The sequence below is a fragment of the Micropterus dolomieu genome, linkage group LG12 (assembly GCF_021292245.1).
Source record: "Micropterus dolomieu isolate WLL.071019.BEF.003 ecotype Adirondacks linkage group LG12, ASM2129224v1, whole genome shotgun sequence".
In the NCBI taxonomy this organism is placed as follows: domain Eukaryota; kingdom Metazoa; phylum Chordata; class Actinopteri; order Centrarchiformes; family Centrarchidae; genus Micropterus; species Micropterus dolomieu.
In genome coordinates, this window is record NC_060161.1 from 15,819,221 (window position 1) to 15,841,863 (window position 22,643).

Below are 22,643 nucleotides of genomic sequence, written 5' to 3' on the forward strand. Positions count from 1 at the left end.
GCCGTTAAATCATACCACGGAAAACAAAAACAACTGTGACAAGCAGAAGCATGATGAATCAGTATCAGGACTGTTTAGAGTTCCCTAAGCCGTCAAGAACATTTATTCATCTGGATATAGCATGTAATTAGCTTCTAGAGAGGTGTCACTGTTGTGTTTACAAATCCTTCATTCATCTTTCACATTTTAAGCCACTGTCTTTTCGAAGGTACACTTTTCCAAACTGAGTAAGTCCAAACACATCTGAGCTGATGTGGCTTGTCTTTGCTAGGCCCAAAGTACTTTTTGTTTTGTCTCGTCAGTGCAATGGAATCACATAAATATACAAATTAACAAATGAAAATAGTATTTATTTATTAAAACATCATGCTGTATTTCTTAGGAGGACATGTGGTAGATTTATACTTTTAAGGGCTTTATAGCTTCTGGGAGCAAAGCTTTGGACGACATACAGTCAGTCTGCTGCTGTCCTGTGTGGTCACTTTGTGCTCCCACTGAAAGAAGTAGCAGTGCTACAAGAAAATGTGAAGCCAAGTGAATCCTCCCTCTCCTCCTCCTACTCCTGGGTGGAATAAAAGCATCCCACGACTTCTGACAAATATTCATATATAATTTTTTGCCTTCTCTCATTTCAGTGTAAAATGGGGAGCAAGAAAGGCAGAGAGAGAAAAAAGAAAGACTGAAAAAGGAGTGAGGAAACAGAGGCCAGCTTCGTCATTTTTACAAAAAAAAAAAAAAAGGGGAGGGGGGGGGGGGGGGGGGGGGGGGGCTGAGGAGAAACCCAGCGATCATTATGTAGCCGTGTGCAGATGCATTCAATTAGTTGTGGTTGGAAAAGCCTTGGCCTGAGACCAGCGCTTTCAATAAGAAGGGGTGGGGGAGCAGCACTCTCTCCCGTACGACATCGCCGCAACACTCCTAACCTCGCAGACACACACAAACACACCCACACACACAGACCCATACAGGGTCACCACATCTGTCCTAGTACCGCTGCTGGAGCAACTGTGTGACGCCAAGGCTAAATATTCAGCTCGTGTACCGTAAATGAGGGAGTGCATGTGTGTGTGTGTGTGTGTGTGTGAGAGAGAGATTTTCTAAAGTAATTTGAGGCGGCCGGTAACACAGTTCAGCACATCCCACTCGCAAAGACACCAAAGTCCCATCTTATTAGCGGCCACAAGATGACAGTGAATTTCCTGACACTTTCAATTCTTTCTTTAAAGTGACTTTAGGATATAGACGCCCCCTTCTACTATAAGCTGTAGGATTTCAACTCAAACACACACACACACACACACACTATTAAACTATTCATAAATACTAACAGTTACAGAGAAAATGTATTAGCGCTTTTTTGAAATACATCATTGTACATTGTCTCCCTGGATCACTGACATGAGGTTAATTCTACGCTGCTTATAAAGTGTATTTATCAAAACAATTTTGCGATATAAAATCAATAAAATCTGCTCAAATTCAGCTAATGGACACGCTAAGGGATATATAATTGTGGGTATTTTAAAGATCTTTCAAGGCTCCTTGAAAATAAAACTCAATCCGAAGTGACTAAAACTTAAAAATTAACATAGCAGTAGAAAGAGAGAGATTTCGGCATTGTAGTATTTAAAGCAAAATAGATCTGAGCTCTGAAAAATGTGGCAGATTTTTTATGCCAACAGTGAATGCTATGCTTGACCTCAGCGTATGAGTGCTCTGATCTGATCCCGAAGAGCTCTGATCTGACACGACATTTTAATGCTCCCTAAAAATCTAATTCAGAGGGTGACAGGCTTTTGCAGAGGGCAGGGATTTCACATCTGATGTGCGGAAGAGATGGGGGACAGAAAATGAAAGGACAGGAGGAGCAGGTGAGCTGAACGTTGGAAGGGGAAGATCTCACCTGTTGCTGGTGGAGGAAGGCTGGATCTCTGGGGCTCAGGCCTACAAAACGGTTAGCCGTCGGGGTGCCAGGGGATGAGTAGCCTGGGTCATCACAAAAACAAAAACACATGCTTACTTTACAATTTGAATTTTGGGGGCTTATATGTAACTGTTGCTCTTATGCACATTTGTCAACATTATAAACAACCAACACTGAAATACTGCTAGAGTTACTCTTTAAACATTATTGTTCTTATTACCATTTCAAGTTTAGAACCTTTGTGCTTTTTTAATATTCCCGCAAACAATGAGCTGTCATGTAAGAGCATCTGAGGTCGCACACACACGTAGAAAGCAAACTATTGAGTCATTTGAAGCACTTGTTATAAAATGTAGAACTGCAGGAGGCTCGGTGTTTAATGGATGGTGTGCGGTAGTGGTTATCAATCCCGGTTGGTCCGGACTCACCTTCTGTGGATGTGGTGATGGGCTTGGTGTCGGGCATGGAGAGCGAGACGGGTCGCACAGCGCCGTGGTGTGGGGAGGGGGCCAGAACTGGGGTGAAGTGGCCTGGGACTTTTCCTACCACCTGACCACTACTGTTAGGCTGCAGGTGGGGTACAGACGACAAGAAACCACATTTCACTAATCACAAGTATTTTATTTCAAAGAAAGATTTATTTTTTCTAGATTTGTAGGGATGCTCCTGCCAAACATGTGCGGAGTGGTTAACAACATGTCTGGAGTCTATCAGCTTTCGTTGGGTTTTGTTTGGTAAGATGAGAACAATGGTGAACACCACTGTGTATCCAAACTGTGCAAGAAATGGGCCTAAAATGTACAGGTCAATGGTCACATATGATAATATCTGCCAGATACTTCTGTTCGAATAAACATGAATTAATGCACAAAGAATCATGCTTTGATAAAGGTGCATGCAAGAACAAGAACTGCATTTGTTTTGTCTTACACAAAAAAAAACTCTAACCCTATAGCATGGGAGGACAGGACGGAACTGTGTCCCATGACTTATGTTTACAATCTCTTGTTCGCTTGTAAACGTGCACTTGGGCTGATCTCAATAAACCAATACAAGCATGTAACAAACTACATTTTTGAATGTCCTGTCCCCATTTCTGGAGGCATTATCTCATCTTAACGGCTCAATTTGATCTCACAGACCTAAACTCAGCAACAAAAGGTGACTGGGTCGCTCATTCGTACACTTAATGCTCCGCGCGAAGAAAAGATTTCAGTACTTTCAGTCGCTGCGTTGTCACAGTTATTACTAAAACTCTGGGGGGAGGGCAGGAGCAACAATAGATCCTCAGTCACTGACGATGGATTTCCTACATGATTTTAAACAATGATTTTAATGGCACTCATAAATGGAATTTAAGAGGACTCGAGCATGAAAAGACAGAGAGAGCTGCAGAGTGACCTGTTACAATGGCGAGTACAGAGAGCGAGGCAGAGAGACTATATATATAGAGAAAGAAAGAAAAGAAGCTAGTGGGAGCTACTCTTTCAGACGGCTGGAGACTGTCTGGGGCGTTCATTTCAGGGCCGCCCCAAGTTCAAAACTCAAACAGGCCTTTTTGGAAAAGAATTGTGTCCACAGGGTTCCCTCCCATGTGAATAGAATGTTTAATTAGAGTGTAATATAATCTGCGTTAAAGCAAGCATAAAAGCATTCTGGCACTCGTCCATGGGATTATAAGCGCCGTGTTATTTGCTGAGCCTCCCCCCCTCCTCCCTACTCCCCCAAACTGGTCTTCTAGTGCTCACTAGCCCCCCCCCTTCCCGCTCTCTTTTCTCCAGCACCCCAGCAGAGGGCCAGTTAATTCTGCACAAGAGCCGGGCCCCGGCAACGGCAAATATTTACAACCTTTATCATTCCCCGCGGTTTTTCTCTAGAGTAACAGCCCCCACCCTCCACTCCATCCCCCTAACCCGCTCCCTGCTCTGGAGATGGAGCCGTCTACAAGGCCTTTGTTTACAGTGAGAACAGCGGGGATATAAAACTCACATAAATATCACACTGCTCTCTCATCTATAGAGACGCCTGCTCTCGCTCTCTCCAACACACTGGCCACAGTGTGTACCCAGAATGTAAGCCATTTGATTTACTGTAATGCCTTGATACAGTTTTGTACGTCACGTGTTACTGCAATTGCAATAGAATGGTTGACTTTTTTATGGACACATTAGGTTGTTTTTTTTTATCCCGACTACAAATATAAGGCTGGGAATGTACCATAACCTTTTGCCATGAGCATTATATCAAACAGAAAATATACGCTTCCCTGTCACATGAAGCGGTCTGTAAAGTTCAGTCTGGGGTTGCCTGCAAAATGAAAAGTGGTTTAATTTAACTGTGCTTTAATTCACTGTAAATTCTTTTTTTCGATGGTTATTGTAATTATAGGTTTGTCTATGAACAATATCACGTCCACACATATGGCGAAAGGCAGCTCAGCACTAAATGAAGTGTGTCATGTGACCATTTGGGGGTTCCCAGGACAAAACCCTATCAAAGTGTGGCCAGCTTAAGGGCTTAACATTTCTAATTTTGGGTCTGTAAAATTATAGTCCCTTTCGTAGATTTTCTGGACTTGATAAAAGCACCGAGAAGAAGCGGGTTTATTAAGACGTCATTCTAACCCACAACATAAATAAAGAGAATGACCAGGAGCAGGTTTCAGATAAAAGAAAAAGCAAGTAAAACAGGATGACGTTGACTTATTTACAAATGAATCAATGAGGCAGTAATGAAATAATGACAAAATGCATGCTATACTTTATCTTATCTTTAATCTCTTGAGGTCAGATGGGAGTAGAGCTGAACAAGATAACAAAGAACTACTCGAGGCCATGGATGTCTTGCCAAACCAGCCTCCAACTTCTGGCCTACAAACCGGGTCCTTCAAAGTCAAAGGAAAAAAAAAACGAAGAAGAAAAGAAGTAAAAAAGACTGACCTGGCTGCTCTGTGGGCTGGACGGGTCATATGACGGCACGTAGCTCTTGAGGGGATCAGCAGGGTTGAGGTGGGGTGGGTAGCGGATGGTGGTGTGCGAAAAGTAGGGTGACGGCGCTGGGGGCAAGATAGCCGAGGCAGAGAACTGCAAGGGCGAGTGTGGAGGGGGGCTCCTTGTCGATATAACTGCAAGAGAGAAAGACAAGAGTGGGGAGGAACATAAAGATTTAGTGTTTTGTGAGAAGGAGTTAAGATAAAGCGATCGTCATTGATCCGAGAGGGTAAATTAAGTATCAGCATCGACTATTTATGAGGGAAAAAGTCAATTAGGGCTCCAGATTTCGCAAGCGAGCTGGTGGTCAAAGTCACCGGTAACTCACCACTGTGTCCTACACCTGTTAGGCCTGGATGATGAGGCTGAGGGAAAGTGCTGAGTCGTGGTGAAGAGTCCTGCGGGGAGGTGGGGCTGAAGAGCGGCTTCTCTGGCTTCTTCATGGTGGGAGAGGACATGTCTGCTGGTGAGCAAAAACACACACAAGCACACCCAAACACATAAACGCATGCTCAAGGTCAGAACATTTCTACGTGACTCATAAAAGTTCTTTTTTTAAGTGAGAATTTCAGCTGAAAAGACGTTTCCCAACAGCTTCCTGTAATGCTGCCATTTCTCATGAATGAAAAGGAATTAAGTGCCAACAATGAATTATGGTTGAAATAAAGCAGAATTTGATCTGCATGGGATTAGTGTTAGCAAGGGTCCCCTGCCTTTAGCAAATGCAGCAGACAATGGAAAATGTATTTTGCAAATAACAGACATTGCAAAGGGCCAAAATCACATATAATCTCTGGAATCATTACAAATCACTGGACATCCCCAAGAAATACGAGTCCTGTGAAAATTGGTCTTTTGTCATGTCTGAGCAGCCAATTAAAATCCTGTGAACTGATGCACGGCCGTAAAACAGCCGGTCGCTCAAATAGGATTTAAGAATTTCAAGAGCCTCACATAATCTTAAATAGAACATTACACTGTAACATCTGCTCACCTCGGCCTTACACGGTGTCTGACAAGCTACTGTAATTCCCCATGAATAATCCTGGAGGCTCAGCAGGAGACGTGAAATTTCTTTAGACAATTTGTACTGTTCTATAAACTAAAAGGTATGTGCATGAACTTTTATAAGTTGCGCATTATCGCTGCTCCACACTTTCATGAACAATGTTGTGCTGTCACAGCTGTGCGGTTTTCAATTTTCCATGGTAAGACGCAGCGTCTGAAGGGAACGTGATAACAACTAGATGCGAGAGGCAATGCACTATGTCTGCTTGTGGTCCTTCTATGAACATTCATCTAGTGCTTTTCTGGTCTGTCACAGATTCTTGGGGTGTATGACTTTCAAATCATCCATCTCTTCCCCCTCAAAATAAGCTATATAAACCCCGTTGTTAAGGCAATTCCATAGTATTAACCATCCTTCCCTCCCTTTCACTCTCACAACAGGCAAGCATCCACCCGAGTGACAGGAAGAATCACTCATCTCCAGAGAAAGAGAGCTACAAAGGTGGCTGGAATTCATGGGGATTTCCCAGTCTGAGGTTGCAAGAGGATACAGGCTTAAGTGCTTCCATTTTTGTGTCAGAGGGAGAAATACCTCTGAGAAGATTGATATCACTGGTTAATGTTTCCATGTATAAATAGGACATTATTCAGTATTCAGCTTTTCCTCTCTTCTGCTAATTAAATCCTTCAGAGAATCGACCGGACTGCCTCAGGAAATAAAACTGGACAATTAATTACCAGAAATTAAACACATTAAATTGTTTAAATAAAAAAAAAAAGTCTAATGTTTTTTTGTGCTTTAAGACCAGACTAGATGTATTTTGGTATCTGGTATATTTGGTATTAAATGGGCAAATGTGTACCTTCACATAACAAAATCCCACAAGAAAACGTCTTACTTACTAAGAAATATAGAGGAACATTTTCTTCCTCTACAGGGTGAGGTTTTGTCAAACGACAACCATGTGCGAGAAATGACCGCTTGGCACTTGGGAGGCCTCATATGGGTTTAATATCACCCCACTTCTTATTTATTCTCTCCTGACAGAATAATGGCTGTCTTTGGAGAGTTTCCTACCCACTGCTTTCCCTTTCTCCTCGCCCAAAAGTGTCTAAGTTTACGCAGAGCAATGCTCTCAGGCCTTGTGCAAAGGGACAGGCTAAAATTTCATGTAACCACATTGGGCTGTGGTGGAATCCCATCAGTGCTGTGTCTCTCTTGTGTATCATCTGGCGTTTTCCTCTCTCAGCCTTCCTACTTATTATATTCAAATTAAAAAAAAGAAGAGAGGACTGGATAGAAAAACAAAAATGAGGAATGCGTACAAAGGTAAAACCACAGGATGTCTTGCTGAGGAAAAGGTGGGACATTTTTATTTCCAATCGTTTTTGTTTGTCACAGTCTAACAAAACATTTCCTACCACCTCTGTTGGTACAATCCAGAGGCAGCGCGGGCAGCAGAGTGTGGAAAGAAGTCAGCAGAGAGCGAGATTGATCCGGAAACACGGGACAGTGAGGCCTTAATTAAAAGGGTGACGGGTTCTGCTCTGCACCGGGAGACAACGTAATGAGACATGCAAGCTGTCCCGGGAGGATCTCGCATTCAAGACAGCACGCTTGATTCTCTGGTAAACCTTTTCCTTTTTTTTTTTCCTGGATCCAATAAGCCCTACTATATGAGCTCATTAGGTGAGCTTTATGTCTTAATTTGCTTAATTCCTGTACCTTAAAGCTGGCACATGATCGTCAACGGACGGGCAAGCTACTCTCAAGTGCAGCTAAAATGTAGAGTCTGATTTCCTGAAAAGAGATCATCTGTCATGTTTGCCCTGCAGGGCCTAAGAGCTCTACATGAGGTTTCTAAACTGGAATTTCTCCATAACTGCCACTGACAAGGTGCTTCAGCTATCTGTATATGAAGAACATTTGAAAACTTACACCTTGTATGAAGGTCAAACTCATTACTCAAACTCAAGTTTATCAATAATCAAAATAACCAGAGTGACGTCATTTATTAGATACAGTTTGTGGAGTCAGGAACAGTTTGTTCTCATAGCGGACACTGCATTGTGGAACCCAATGTTTCCTTTGTGCAAGTGACAGGTGTGAGAATATAGATTTACATTCAAACGGCAGCTCAAACGGGTTCAAACATTTATATGAGCGGGGATGCCTGGGGCTATCTCCGTTTAAGAGGGTTGAACAGGATTATGTGCAGAGGAACCAGATGCAGTTCATGTACAATGAACATTGATGTACAGTAGCTCCTGACAAGGCAGGGAGTTAAAGAGAGTTCAGCTGCTATTGAAAAAAAACACACGAGGTGTTCACTTTGATCAAGCCTGTTTGCAGGCGATGAGGATGAAATGAGTAATGTGCTCGTGTCCTTCTTTAAATTCCATTAACATGCTCTGGTGCGACGGCTAAGCTGTGCGACGCCGTGGTCACATGTATGAAGGCATTGGAGGGTGTTACTGACAATGTGCACCCGTGCCTGACAAATCTCCCATAGGTAAATAAAGGTGGGCAAATAAAAACAGGAAAATCACCTCCGTCTCTGTCGTGCCAGTTCGCACGACTGCTGGCTGGCGAGCTGGGTGACGAGTAGAAGTCAGGTCCTGTCGGGCTGGTGTCCATGTTCTCGTCCATGTTGACGGTTTTGGGCCTTTTGCTGCGGGACAAGGAGAAATTTAACATAGCCAGTCATTGGTGGATGGCATGGATTCAAGATAGCAAGATGGCGTCTGTACTGATTTGGCGTGGCTGGAAGTGGATTGGCACAGGTTAACTTGCATTATGTGAAGGTTTTTAGACAGAGAATAGTTTGACATGTTGGGAAATACACTTATTTGCTTTGCTGCTAAGAGTTTGTTGAGAAGAATGATACCGTACTCATATTAGTACACTAAATATGAAGCTAGTGCAGGGAGTTTTTTTCACTTTCACTTTTGGTACTGAATAAATAAACAAAACATAACATATCAATTAGTGAGCTTTAGAGGTAAGACAGAGCCAGGCTAGCTCTCTCCTCTTGTTTCCAGACCTTATGCTAAACTAAGCTAACAATGTCCAAGATGCAGCTACATATTAAGGGACAGACATGAAAGTTGTATATACTGTCTCATAACCCTTGGCAAGAAAGCTGTCAAACAATGTTATTATACATTTTAAGATAACATCCCATGCAATGGTTAATTTCAGCTCCATGTAAATATGAAGATAAATCTTGGACACAGATAAAGCACTTCCCTTGACTGAACCTCGCTGAGATATGTCTGTGTTAAAAATAACATCATCAACAAATCCACTGTTATTGTCCATAAGATAGAAGCCCCTGCCCCGCCGACTCTGTCCAAAAAGCTTGTTTTGTTGCTGTAACTTCCACTGACCTGCCAGGAGGGGAGGACAGGGAGCGATGCAGCCCCACGCTGGAGTTCAGGTCATGGTAGTAGGGTTGGCTGGGCATGTCGGCCATGGAGAAGTTTACCGCTGCACCGTGGGTGATGGGCACTGCAGAGGACACAGAGAAAAACAAAGAGAGACAGTTACACTGTAATCACCGCAAAGAAGGAGTTAAACGTCAGCAGTGTTGGCAGACTGAGTACTGCCTTTCACCATCCTCGGATCTGGAGACGCACAATTAATTGCACAATAGCTTGACTGACCGTTATTGACGTTTTGTGTTTAGAGGCTCTGTGTATCAAATTAAGCGCTCCCTATTCACAGGTTAACTGTATGACCATCACAGGCATTTCTGCTGAGCACTCCGACTGACTGTCAGTGTCTCCCTCAGTGGTTGTGGCTGCAGGTAAGAACACAAGCAAGTTTACTGTAGCTGCCTTTTCTATGTATGGATGAATCTCTATTTTACTATTAAAATTATTATTATTGTTGTTGTTGTTGTTGTTGTTGTTGTTGTTGTTGTTGTTGTTACTGTTGTTGTTACTGTTATTCTTATTATCAAGTCCAGTTTTATTAAATATGCCACAAAGAAGACACACTAAATAGTCACTAAATCTGTAAATATACATTAGTAAGACAACACAATATTTTATTATTCAGCATCTCAAGGAAATCTCAGTAAACTTGAAACTGAATTCACAATCATCAACATTGTTTTCTGCACTTCTCCACGGTCCAGTGTAATAATCAGCAGTCTCCTCGCATTGTGATATACAGAGGAAAAGGTGTTGTTTTTCTCACTGCGGTCAAGGTGAGGGATATTGTTTCAAGGGAGGCCAGGCCAGTGTTTACAGAACAAAAGCAGTTCACCACCCATCCTCACACTGTCTCTCTCTCTCTCTCTCTCTCTCTCTCTCTCTCTCTCTCTCTCTCTCTTCAGTGTGTGGCCCGGGAGGCAGCCTGCGGCTCGAGCGGTTGGTTGGTTTGGAGTCGATGAGAGGATGGAGTGTGTGGCGCCGTCTGTTGTGGTCTGAGGTTCACCACTGGCACGATCCCTCCGCCAGCCTCCGCCCTGGCAGCCCACTGTAGCCCTGGCAAAGGCAACTTACCCGCTGCTACCCACACCGAGCTGTCTGTGGAGGAATGCATCCGGCCCAAGGACGCTGAATGCAACGCCATTGTTTTTTTGTTTTTGTTTCTCATTCATGGCTGAGGATACCCCCGACCATCTCTCTCTGTGCTGGTTTCCCTCTATAGCTTTTTCTCTCTTCTTGGCTCGGCACAATATCTGTGATGCCACTTGGCTGCCCTGCCAGTCATCTCATTTAATAATCTGGGCTTTGACTTTTAAGATAAAAAAAAGAAAACAATAAATTAAACAATGCTGCAAATCATTTACCAGCAGATTACCTCGACTTACTGTATAAGCGGATAAGAGAAAGTTGTACTGGCTTTCATTTACTCTTGCATTCCCACATTTTCTGTTGACAAAATATTTTTACACTTCCAGTCGAGGCTCCTGTTGCATTAATGAGAGTCTTCATCGGAGCGGCGGACTGCAAGTCAGCCTTGAACTCCGCAGCTCCCTTTGATGGACTTCAAAGTACGTCTCAACGGCCTGGAGAGTTGGGAGAGAAGCGCGATGACGGACGAGCGGCTGCTTAGATATCTTCCCTGGGAGTGACCGGCTGAGTGAGTGACAATTCCTGTGTGTCCGTCGACCTTTTTAAAATTCCAACTTGACTTCAGTCGGCTTTAGTGAAACCGGGCTCGGTCACATCAGAGCAAACACGCCAGCGCCGTGGCCATCTGGTCAGGGGGCAAATTAAACACTAAACAAAAACACAGCCTTTCAAAGGGTACTCAGTGTCTGAGCACTGAAACGAGTAGGTTCTGCCTTTCCAAGTAGACAGTTCAGACAACCTGGTCCATGCTCCTACATCAGAAAAACTACGATACCGTAGGTAAACAGAAACCAAGGTCAGCTTCAAATACTTTGTTGTCGGTAATCTATTCACATGTTAATGACCAAAACAAGTTAAGAGTTTGAATATATAGGTTAATATAGATCTACATTTCTGCTACAATAATCTATCACTTTAGGGCTGCAACTAACACTCATCATCAGTTAACCTGCCGGTTGGTGTATAAGTGTTGGTGTATAAAATGTTGAAAAATAACCATAATTTCCCAAAACCCAAAGTTGACGTGTTCAGATAGCTTTGTTAATCCAGCCAACTGTCCAAAACCCAAAGATAACCCAAAGTTGAAATCCTTACATTTGAGCTGGCATTTTTGCAATTTAAATGCTTAATCAATTATCAAAATAGTTGCCAATTTATTTTTTGTTGATCGACCAATAGTTTTGGCTTTACATCATTTTAATAAGAAACAAAGAAAGACAGAGTAATGTGTTTATTGTCTATTTCTTCATCTTAACTTAGTTTAAACCTCCTCTGAACTTAGTTTATACTGACACTGACTTCTGCACTAAAGCGTTCCTGACTGCATCACTGAACAGGAATTACATACTGCTCTGAGTCAAAACCATAGCACAGCGCAACTGAGTGGTCCATACTACAAACTATGTTTCTTTTAGGTTACTGGAGTCTTCATGCACCACAGGCACATTGCAGAGCTTCAGCCTCAGCTCAGGAGCAGTAAAAGGTAAACAGCACCTCTGGGTGCCCTCGGCTATCAAAGGCAAGAGGACTCCTGGAAGAACAACTGTCAACGGCTTTGCGGAGGACAGACATGTCTATACAGATGCACACAGGCTCATACAGACGGCTGAGCAGTCAACTGTTCTCTTATTGTAGAGCCGACTGGCCAAACTGGATTAACCACACTACAGTTGTACGGTGGATTTTAAGTAAATATACAGAGGTTGGGATTCGCAGAAAAGCTGTCAGTTACAGGATTTATTTGCGGCGGTTGACATTAAATGCACATACAGTATGTTTGTACAAATCAAAGAATCAGTTGTTCATGTTTAGATGAAAACACCTAAATACATGAGCACTTGAGCAAAACACGATGACAGATTTAAAGTCTCACACACCCGCACCGTCACGGTTGCTGTTAGGGCAGGGAAAGTATCTTCAACATTGTTGTTAAGTACATGGACTTCTGTCCTCATGTGATTCCCAGCATAGCTCCGCCTAGCATCAACCCGAGCAGAGGTGTAATCGGTGCTAAGTGAAAGAATAACTGAAAACACCTCTGTGGGTGTGCAGGGCACAAGTACAAGTAAAAAGTAAGTTTGAGTGTGACAGCCATGTACTTACTTCTGGACACTCGCACCAGTTCTGTAACACTGAAGACTCCTGATTTGATGAAGCTGTCCTCCAAGTAGACTGCAGACACAGGGAGATACCAAAAATCATGCAATCATCATTATTGCCATGCTGGCTATTTATCAAATACATTCATGCCAACTGAAATACAGACAGAATTAGAGTTTGTGATTTGCCCTCAATGCCACATATTTCAATAGACACCACCACCAGTGACATCAGTATGTCCCCCAACTATTCTCAACCACTCACCCCATCATTTTGGATGAACTATTGAAACGGTTTTTTTTACATTTTATGTCCATTACCAAATGTAGCTGTACAAGTGTGCTAAGAATATAGTCAATAAAGAATTATCAGTATTCAGTAGTAAAAACTGGAAAGGGATGATATTTTCCTTCAGTCCGAAACCCATAAAAAAATGTTACTTTGATTTTTTATAACATTTAATATTTAGTAGTGAATGCAAGATCATACAAAAACAAAAGGACTAAGATTAGGTCATCCATTAACCTCAGACAAATACGCAGGTACAGATCATCACAAAGGAATTTAGGCAACCCATGCTACTTTTTTTCCCCTGTTATAAAAAAACATTAAGTTTCCTTTTTCCTCCAGTATTTTTCACACTTGTCTTTCCTTAGCTGGAGGGTCATCTTTAAGTTTCCATGAGCATTTTAGCTATGCATTGTTGAAAAAGAGAGACTGTGAAAAAATAATATTTCAGTTATTGTGTTTGTTTTTTCAGTTGAAGTGTTTAAACTACCAGCATCAAACAGTTCGGCGCAGTACAGAACAGAGTGACGGGACAGGAACGTGAGGAAGTGGGAGTGACATGCAGGCTCAAACGCCTGCTGCGGTGAGCACAACGAACGAGCTGCAGGCGTGGCCTATTTTCAAATACCCTCGTATAACTAAATAACTGTCAATATTTACACTGTTGTTCTGAGATACAGTATTACAGCGAGACATGTCCACCAAAAGAGTTATTTGCTGTGGTATTGATATTAAAGATTATTTTGAAAATGTGAGATTGGTCACTCTTTCCAATGTAAATAAACTGTTTAAAGGCTTGGAATCATGACACCACTTCGGAAGCAAAGTGAGGTTGTTTCTCCTGTTTTCAGAAAACTATTTTTTAGACTGAACACATGACACTTACAAATGTATCTTTTGTGTTGAAGAATTTGTTGTGTTCAGGACTCGACACCACTAATCAGACGCTGTCAGTCAGGTAAAACAGCCAGACAAAGTTATTGACACCCAAATGACTCCGGCTCGGCTTTGATGCAATGCCAAGGGCACTGAGGCCGTGCCAGACAGATAGGCGGGCGGCTCGATTGGCACCTACAAAGCCTAATGCCTCCAGTGAGCCAACGGCTTTTGCGGGGAACTGTGCCACCGCTGAGGGCCTCCAAGGCCTGAGTCATTGGCTCGCTAGCATGTTTTCCTTGGCACCTGTATCGGCAGAACCTGCTCTTGAGGTAGAAAACTAATTATACTTTTCAAACTATTTTCATTCCAACATAGTGACGACACAGCGCAGGTCAGTCCAGGGGAACAACAGAGCTGTTTGCTGCTCCCCTTGACACACTCAGCTACCAGCCAAAGGCACAATCTGCTGTAACACTTCCACTCCAGGTCTACAGTGTCTGTCTGTGTTTGATGTTGCCACTGGGATAATGACGATTCAAATTTAATGATCCAATCAAATTGGATTCCTCCGCAGTCCGTGCATAGTTAAAAACTATGGCCTCAGCCAAGTGGGCGTCATACGGGATGTGAAGAAAAGTTTTTATTGTTATTTACAGCAAGTGTGTCACAAATCATACAGGAAATCTCATGTTTTTGCTGCTATGTTTTTTACATGTTATTAACCTAAAGCTGCTACAGTACAGTTTGTTTGTTTTTTCCCCCCAGTAAACGCTTTGCTATTTTCGAGCAGATCAACACTATTTAAACTAGTTAAGTTATGGTGTGCATATGCCGCTGTACAGTGGGCAAGCTGCAGAGGCACAATAGAGCGATGACAGGAGGGAGGGATGACTGGTATTGTACATACCTGGAAGAGGGTTCTTGCCTGGCTCATTGTTACTGGGACTTCCTGACTGCTGCGAGTCTGCAAACACACAGAGAGATGGGGTGGGGGGGCTTAGTATAGCACGAGGACAACAACATGCCATCTTACTGGAACACGCCTTTCTCGTCAGCACTGACTGTTTCCAGCAGTAATAACCTTCTGTAACTTATAATGAATAAATAAGTTAATCAGAACTTTTACTTTACGTATCAGCCCCTCCTTTATACAGTTTGGCTCACACCTTTGGCCTACCATAAACTCACTGAGGTCGCTGTTCAACTCAAAACTTCTGTCAAGACACTCAACAAGACAAAGTGCAAAGCCCCCCCCCCCCCCCCCCCCCCCCCCCTACTTATCTACCAGTGAAGGAGTGCATACCCACTGTACATTAAACAAGACAGTTTTGTTTGAACAGTATTCTCATTAATGGGAGGGCAAGCTGAAGAAAAAAGCTCTGTGTCTAACACAGGACAGCCTGGGAGTTTTTACCAGCAGACCTCTGGGTAGTTTCTCAAAGGGGATGTGGGAGTGTAGGGAGGGGATACAGAATGCGTTCGGTCCTGCTGTGCGAGGTACGAGCACAGAACAAAATGTGGAGTCAAGACAGGAGGGGCGGGGAAACAGGCAAACGTGTGGAATTCTTTCCACTGGCCGCAGTGCGCAGGCTTTGATATTAGCAGGCCCGCATTGACGTCTTTTACCTTGAAGCCTCACTGGGAGGAGAATCAATGATTCCTCAGCACCTCCTGCTCTGGTAGATCACTGACAGGCACAGGTGTCTTTTTCCTTTAACGTCATGCAACAGCAAAATTAACTGTAGAAATAATTGTATGTTGAATGTTATTGAGAAAAAACAACTGACTCAACATGGCAAGGCCTTGCAAGCACACACGGAGCGGCACTGGAGCGTCTGAGTGGACCCCCATCATGATTCAAACTCGCCCACACATGCCCTAAAACAGAGGGCCCGATGAGGACCAGCAGGGAGATTATCATCTACGCCTTAAACATAAGAGCGCTGAGACAAGAAGCTTGAGACAGTGAACTCAGATACCCTCGCATTGCAACAACACCCCTTTTCCTGCCGCAGCTCTCATGAGCCGTGTTACAGAGGCAACGGAGAAAGAAGGAAAGAGAGAGGGGTGGAAGAGAAGGAAGAAAAAAAAAAGTTGAAAGATTTATCCCATTCTTGTTCTCTCTCGGTGTCTCTCTCCCTCTCTCTCTTGTTCCCCCTCTCCTAAATTTGACTATTAAACAGCACTGCAAAAACAGAATGTTCTTGGCTGAAGCTCAACAATGACAAAGTAGGGAGGGAACAGGACCATACGTTAAGAGGAAAAAAAAATCCCCTCTTTCCAGTATGCTGAGCCCTAAAAATGTACGAGTAATGCACAAGCCATGTTCTTACGATGTCTCTGCTCTGCGTCTTAAATATGTTAAAACACAAGCGTCAGTTATGTTTTCTCATCAGCAGTCCGACAGGTTTTAAGGGATCTCTGTTAAATCCCTTCTGTGCACAGTTTGAAGATGTTATTATTTTAAGCAGTTAGGGCCACAACTAATGATTTTTGTCATGTTGATCGTTTCTGTCTGACTGCATCTAAAAAAATTTAATGAAACGAAATATGCCCATTACAATTTCCCAGAGCCCACAGTGACATCGCCAAACTTGCTTGTTTTGTCCGATCAACAATCCAAAACCCAAAAATTACAATGCAATAAAACAGAGAAAAGCAGCAAATCTGAGAAGCTGGAACAACGTTTGTCTTTGATAAATCATTTAAACGACTATTGCTGTAGATGACGTTTCTATTAATCATTTCAATACTGTAATCCGCATTACACTGCAAGTTGTACACAGCTTGTCGGCCCCAGCAGATTGCAACTTTCCTTTGCACCAATAAGCAGTGACTCCCTTAAGTTGCTCCCCTAGACACACACACACAGGCTTTTGTGGGCGAGTGGAGGTTTGTGTGGCTTTGGCACAGCACATGTCCATAAAGTGATAGCAGGGAGCTCGGCGGCCTTGTCCCCCCCACCCCCCATGCCACTTTCAGAATCATCCATCAGTCTGGTTACGACTGCCAACTATATGCTCATGGCCTGAGAACTGCTGAGAGCGAAGGAAACAAGCAAGGGGAGGGAAAAAAGCACCCGAGAATAAAGAGAAGGTAAACGCTGAAAAGGTGGTGAGGGTAGAAAAGGGGTGGAGGTGTGAGAGGGGCACCAGTTCGTTTAAATCGGATCAGAGTTTGGTGTTTTTGTTTTTTTCTTTCCTATCTTCGAGGGTTGAACAGGCAACCATGACAAAAAGAGCAGATGGTGGTGGCAATTAGAGATCCCAGGCAGCATCTTCCAGTATGAGGCCCCACTGTAGCACCAGGAGAGACCACCTGGATGACTTAAGGTGGGATGCAAGCATATGGCACATCTGCCAGGCCTGCACCGGGGCTGGAAACACCTCCCCTGTTGCATTACATTTTACCTTTGACCCAAGAAGGGCAGCTTCATGTGGCGTCGTCTTCTTTCAGGGTGACAATTTTGTTCAGAAGAGTGCGTGCACATTTGTCGGGCCATAAGCGTGTTTATCATATTACACTTTATTTTAATTACTCAACAGGTATTTAAATGAAGATGGATTAAATGTTAGATGGGTCAAAAAAAAAAGATCATCCTGGATTACAAGAACTTGGATTTCAGTGCAGATAAACTGTCTGTGAATTGAAATAAAAAATGCCGTTCGGAAAGTGGCTGAAATAAAGTAAAGAAGTAAGATATTAAGGGCCTGAGGCCTAGTATCTGTATCTGAAAGGTGTCCTGTGCAGAAGCCCAGCCAATCCGATAGTCTTCAAATAAACAGTAGTGTAACCTGTAAATAAACAGTTGCGGTTGAGGAGGCTGGGCTTTGCCCTGGGAGCTTGGCAGGGCTCGATCACAGGGCCAGACACCACACACACACGCCTTCTAACACACACAAATACACATAAACACGCACGTACACACACGGCCCTTTTCCAAGAACAACATTTCTTGGCATCCTCCGTCCCGGCCACTTGTTTAAATAAACAAACCGGTTCATGAAGGAAGTTGAAAAAACCGTACCATGTATGAATCAGATTATCTGCTGTTACTCAGCAAAAAAAAAAAAAAAGGAAGGGAAAAAATAGCAGAGGGGGCTTGTGGGTATTTTGGATGTGTCCACAAGTTCTTACACCTTCTTGTCCGGTGGGATACTTATCATACCACTGTAATGATTAGGGCAATTAGGGGTAATGGCAACAGAAATCTGGCTCGGCAAGAAAGTTTCTCAGTGCTTGTGAGGTTTCTCCACGCCCAAGTGTGTTACTCGCCTGGATTTTATAATCACTAAAACACTCACACACACTCTCCCTAACCCGCCCTCTCATTTTTTGGCATGATACCCGCTCTGTTCCCACTAAATTGTGGAACACACATGCACATACACACATACAGTGTGGATTAAATTAGCCACATAGTTTGGGAAACTTTCTTCTTCTTTTTTTTGGACAGTGGCGGTGCACGTTCCTAGTCCGCAAACACTTGCAGACACGTACAGATATGCTCCGCAAAATAGCAGTGCGCACGCGCGACACGCACACCCTGCAGATGCATACCGCTGTCGACATTTCAGGAGGAGATGCCTGTCTGGCAGCCATTTTATGCCGAGCGGGGTTCTGTGCACATGTATAGCACTCTGGCTGCCAGAGGCATGGGTCCCGAGCCAAGACGCATTTCAGCAGCCTGGGGAGGCGAGGGGAGGGGAGTGTGGAGGAGAGGTGGAGAGGGGTGGACTGCCAGAGAAGTAGGGAAACAGAGAGAGGGAGAGGGGCAGAAAATATCGACCTAATTATGGAGAAGCCTCGATGCGTAATGTTTCGACAATACAGCTGCTCCTGAGTAAATATTTGATGTGGCCGAGCAGACTTTCTGCTCAGTGTCCTCCTGCTTTTCTTTCCTTTTCCGCTGCAGGGGACTCCTGTTTGTCCTTCCTTGGACAAATGCACAGCCAAAATATGTGTGTGTGTGTGTGTGTGTAGCATACGGTCATACAAGTCTTGACAGTATGCATAAATGTTCATGTGACGTTATGGAATGTCTGTGTGTGTGTGTGTGTGTGTGTGTGTGTGTGTGTGTGTGTGTATGCAAGCGTACTTTGTCCCGTGTCGTCCTCTGCTCCTGGTTTCTATCATTCACAGCTTTGTCAATGACCTCACACTACATTCGGGCCGGCTTCCAACAGCCGGCAGAACCTGCTCTCTTCTCCAAATCTCTTTCTTCTCCTCGCTATCTGCCTATCGCTGTCCCTGTGCCTGCAACAGTATCCGTCCTCTATTGTGTCTTTTCATACCCACCTCTGTGTATATCTACTATTCAGTGTGTATCCGTGACGATATCGCCTTATCCTGCGATAAGTGCACACATATTTTCTTTTCCAAATTTCCTGATTTCTCTCCTCATATCACCTCTTTAAAAACACTTATCTCTTTCTTTCTTGTAATGTCTCCATCTGTGTTGGCGCTCTCCCCCTCTTCTTTGCCGCCTTTTTTCTAATGCCCCTTCTCTCTGTTTCTATCTTTTTGTGTCTCTATCTCTCTCTCCTCTCTCCCTCCCTCATGCTTTGTTGTCTAAACAAAGTGGCCTTTATCAGGATGAGCCGCAACCCAAACAAGCCAAACAAAAGATACGGGCGAGGAAATCTGCCCGTAGAAGAGGGAGGATCTTATCGTGCCAGCCATTGTGTGCCAGCCTGCCAACTGGCGATGCCCCCCCACACCCCACTGCCGCTGACCCCTCCCCGCACACACACACAAACCAAATTCTGGCATCTCAGGCCCCCAACCAGGACTCACGCATGGTGTTCTGCAAAGGGCTGGCACCTGACCTGGCCGAAAGGAAAGTGATATTAAGGCAGAGGGTGAAGGTAAATGCTCCAGCCAAAAGGGAAGCCATCTTGGGGTGGTACTTTTTGAGTATCAAGTATTAAAAACCCTCTTCCATGCATTATTGTTGGATTTATTATCAGTGATACATCTGCACAGACAGCAACGGATAGTATTGTATTCCCTTGGACAAACTATGACTATGTTCCCCCAGTGGTGCCTATACACTGTGTGACACTGTAATGATTATCTCGTAATTGTAACAAGGCAAGTATTTCTTATTGGCTTAAAGGAGCACCTTGTAATCCGGATAGCTGCCCTATCAAATGACTGCCACTGACGGGGAATGCAGGTACAGTAGGATGAGTTACACACACACACACACACACACACACACACACACTCGGGCGAAAAAGAGAGAATGGCAGGGAGAAAGTGAGAGGGGCAAAGTTGAAACGTCTGTGAGAACAATAACATTTTGCCTTCTTTTCTCCAAGCCAGACACCACAGACTTGTTCAATAGAGCAGGAGGGGAGACAGACACACACACACAGTAGGACTGTCAGGGTTTTGAGACTTATGGAATCAAGTGGGATCCCATCCCAGACAAGAACAATGAGAAGCTATACAGTGTGTGTTTGTGTGTGCACGGTTGACTGTGTGTGACCCAGCTCACTTGTGTCTCTCTGTGTTCGTGTGCGTCTCTTGATGTGAGCGCGCACATGACTGCCACCACCTCGGTGTGTATGTGTGCGTGTGCATGGTCATCATCGGTGTGTGTTTGTTTCTAATCGGTGAATACTAATGCCGGTGAAGAGCGGGCCCTCTTTCTCTCCGCCGAGTCTCTGTGCCGTCTCCTCAGTAAACTCTCACGGCAGTGAAAAGAGGAGAGCATTTTAACCGAGCCGGGAGGACAACAGGCTCCTCATTGAGGTCACCAAACAGTGTGGACGGGGAGGGAGCGCATTCAGTGGCGAGTGGGCCTTGAACAAGGGACTGAATGGCCTGATGGATCATTAGCCACACCGGCCCGGGAGAGGAGAAGGAAGAACCTGGCGAGCACAAAGGGATACACAGCCACAAAACCAAGGATGCAGATGAGGGTTAACCCATCTAAATTCAACTTCCCCACCTTTTAATTTGTGAATTAAAGTTTACCGCCTCCATGCGGATGCATATACTGTGCATACAACATACAAAAGCAATAACACTCGAAAGCAGCCCCAAATGCTTACTCTATGTTCTAGTGTTAGATGTGCACACACACGTTTAACTCACACACGCTGACGTACATGCATGCACAAACAGGGGCACACACCCAGCATCCCGCGGCGAGCTGATCTGTGCTGTACATGTGCGATGCAGTCTGCGGCCGAGCTGCAGACAAACTACACAACAGAAGTGGCTCATCTGTCCCATGAAAAATTAGCAGGCTGGCCTCCAGTCAGCACACTGCGCCCCACTTAATGTTTCCACCTCCTCCCACTCTCTTTCTGTTTGTCCTTTTCTCACAATGTGGCCTTTCCTTTCACTTTTTTTTTATAACATTCCTTTTCTTTTTCTCTTTCTGTGTCCCTTTTCAGTCTTTTTCTTCCAGTAACTTTCCTCTCAGCTTGTTGCCCAAACTTTTTATCTCCTTTCGCGGCACCTGGCACCATCCATTGCATTAAGTGTTGCAGACCTATCCGTGTATGATTAGCAAAATGATTTGTGCAGAAACAATTTGTCAATTAATCAATTAGTGGATCGACAGGAAATCAATCCTTTTGATCATCTTATTAGTCATGCAAGTTATTTATTAAGCAAAAATGGAAAATGTTTGCTGGTTTACGCTTTTTAAATGGGAGTTCTCAGTTTCTAGCATTTTAAAATTGAATATACTTGGATTTGTGACTGTTGTTAAGTCAAAACAACCTATTTACTTCACTTTGGGCTCTGGGAAATTGTGACGGGTACTCCTGACATTTTGTAGACAAAAGTAGTTGAAAAAATGATCAACAGATTCACTGATAATGAAAATTATTCTTAGATGTAGCTCTAAACTCTTGAAAGTGTTTACACCACATGGATTAGCTGATTTTCTGAAAGTGTGGTCTCATCATTCACAGGTTTAATCAGCGTTAAGTCTAGCCTGTGAGAAAAAAGAACGGTGCATCTGCGTTGAAACAATGGGCCCATCAATGGCCAACCTCGGCATCTTTTTGGTATGCACCAAACAAACAATTAGCTTTGTTGCGGAGTAATTGACTGGCAGGACCGGGTGGCATTTACATTCGCCCGCTGTTGCCACCCTGCCATTCGTCGGGGCGAGGTGAAAAAGAATAGATCCATACGAGGGTGGAAGGTTGGCCACATCTCTGCGGTTCGAAGACACCCCTTTTTTTTTTCTCCTCAGTGGCAAACTTCCAAGCAGGAGCGTTTTTTTTTAAAAGCACGGCTGTGGAGGAAGGAGGGAAGGGAGGGTGGAGTGAGGACAAGACTATAGATTTAATTATGCATGCGTGTTTTCTCATTCACTGTAGTGGTGGGAAGGGGAGAAGGAGAGGGAAAGGGGTGTGTGGTGGGAGGGTTGGGGGGAGGAGACAGACCAATGACATTCCGTCGTTGTAGTCCTCCTCCTACACATACACACAAACACAAACACACACACACACACACACACACACACACACACACACACACAAGGAGCAGTCTGGGAGCGAGCCGCTATAGGCTAATGAGGTGACACTCACCGTCTGGAGACTAGCCAAAACAGTCCATTAACTCCTAGCCAGTAGTTAAGAGGAGAAGAAGGAGAAAGGTGGTGGTGGGGAGGGTGTAGAGGAGAAAAGAGGAGGCGGATGGAAGGGGCACGCTAGCCGATGGGTTGGTAGGTGGAGCATGTGGGGGGGGGAGAAAAAAAAAGAAGAGAGTCTGAAGTCTTTCAGGATGTGAGGGTGGGGGGTATTTCTGCAGTTTTGTAGTTGTGAATGAATCAGCGGGGTGGCTGGTGTGTGTGTGTGTGTGGGGGGGGGTGGGGGGGGGAGGGGGGGGGGGGCACG

General features: G+C 44.2%; 1 protein-coding gene across 12 annotated transcripts in view; it reads right to left on the reverse strand.

Annotated features, from left to right (window-relative positions):
• The window catches only part of LOC123980029 (nuclear factor 1 B-type-like), a 71,703-nt gene that overhangs the window by 11,837 nt on the left and 37,223 nt on the right, over positions 1–22,643 (reverse strand). For 5 of the 12 annotated variants that reach the window (XM_046064190.1, XM_046064179.1, XM_046064187.1 and 2 more), the window contains 8 exons: positions 14,684–14,740; positions 12,613–12,681; positions 9,313–9,433; positions 8,473–8,594; positions 5,243–5,377; positions 4,864–5,048; positions 2,353–2,491; positions 1,904–1,986 (listed from right to left, as the gene is read on the reverse strand). In XM_046064190.1, coding sequence (XP_045920146.1) covers positions 1,904–1,986; positions 2,353–2,491; positions 4,864–5,048; positions 5,243–5,377; positions 8,473–8,594; positions 9,313–9,433; positions 12,613–12,681; positions 14,684–14,740 — 911 coding nt within the window. The remainder of the gene's footprint in view (positions 1–1,903; positions 1,987–2,352; positions 2,492–4,863; positions 5,049–5,242; positions 5,378–8,472; positions 8,595–9,312; positions 9,434–12,612; positions 12,682–14,683; positions 14,741–22,643) is intronic. The other 7 variants (XM_046064180.1, XM_046064188.1, XM_046064185.1 and 4 more) reach the window with 3 other exon arrangements.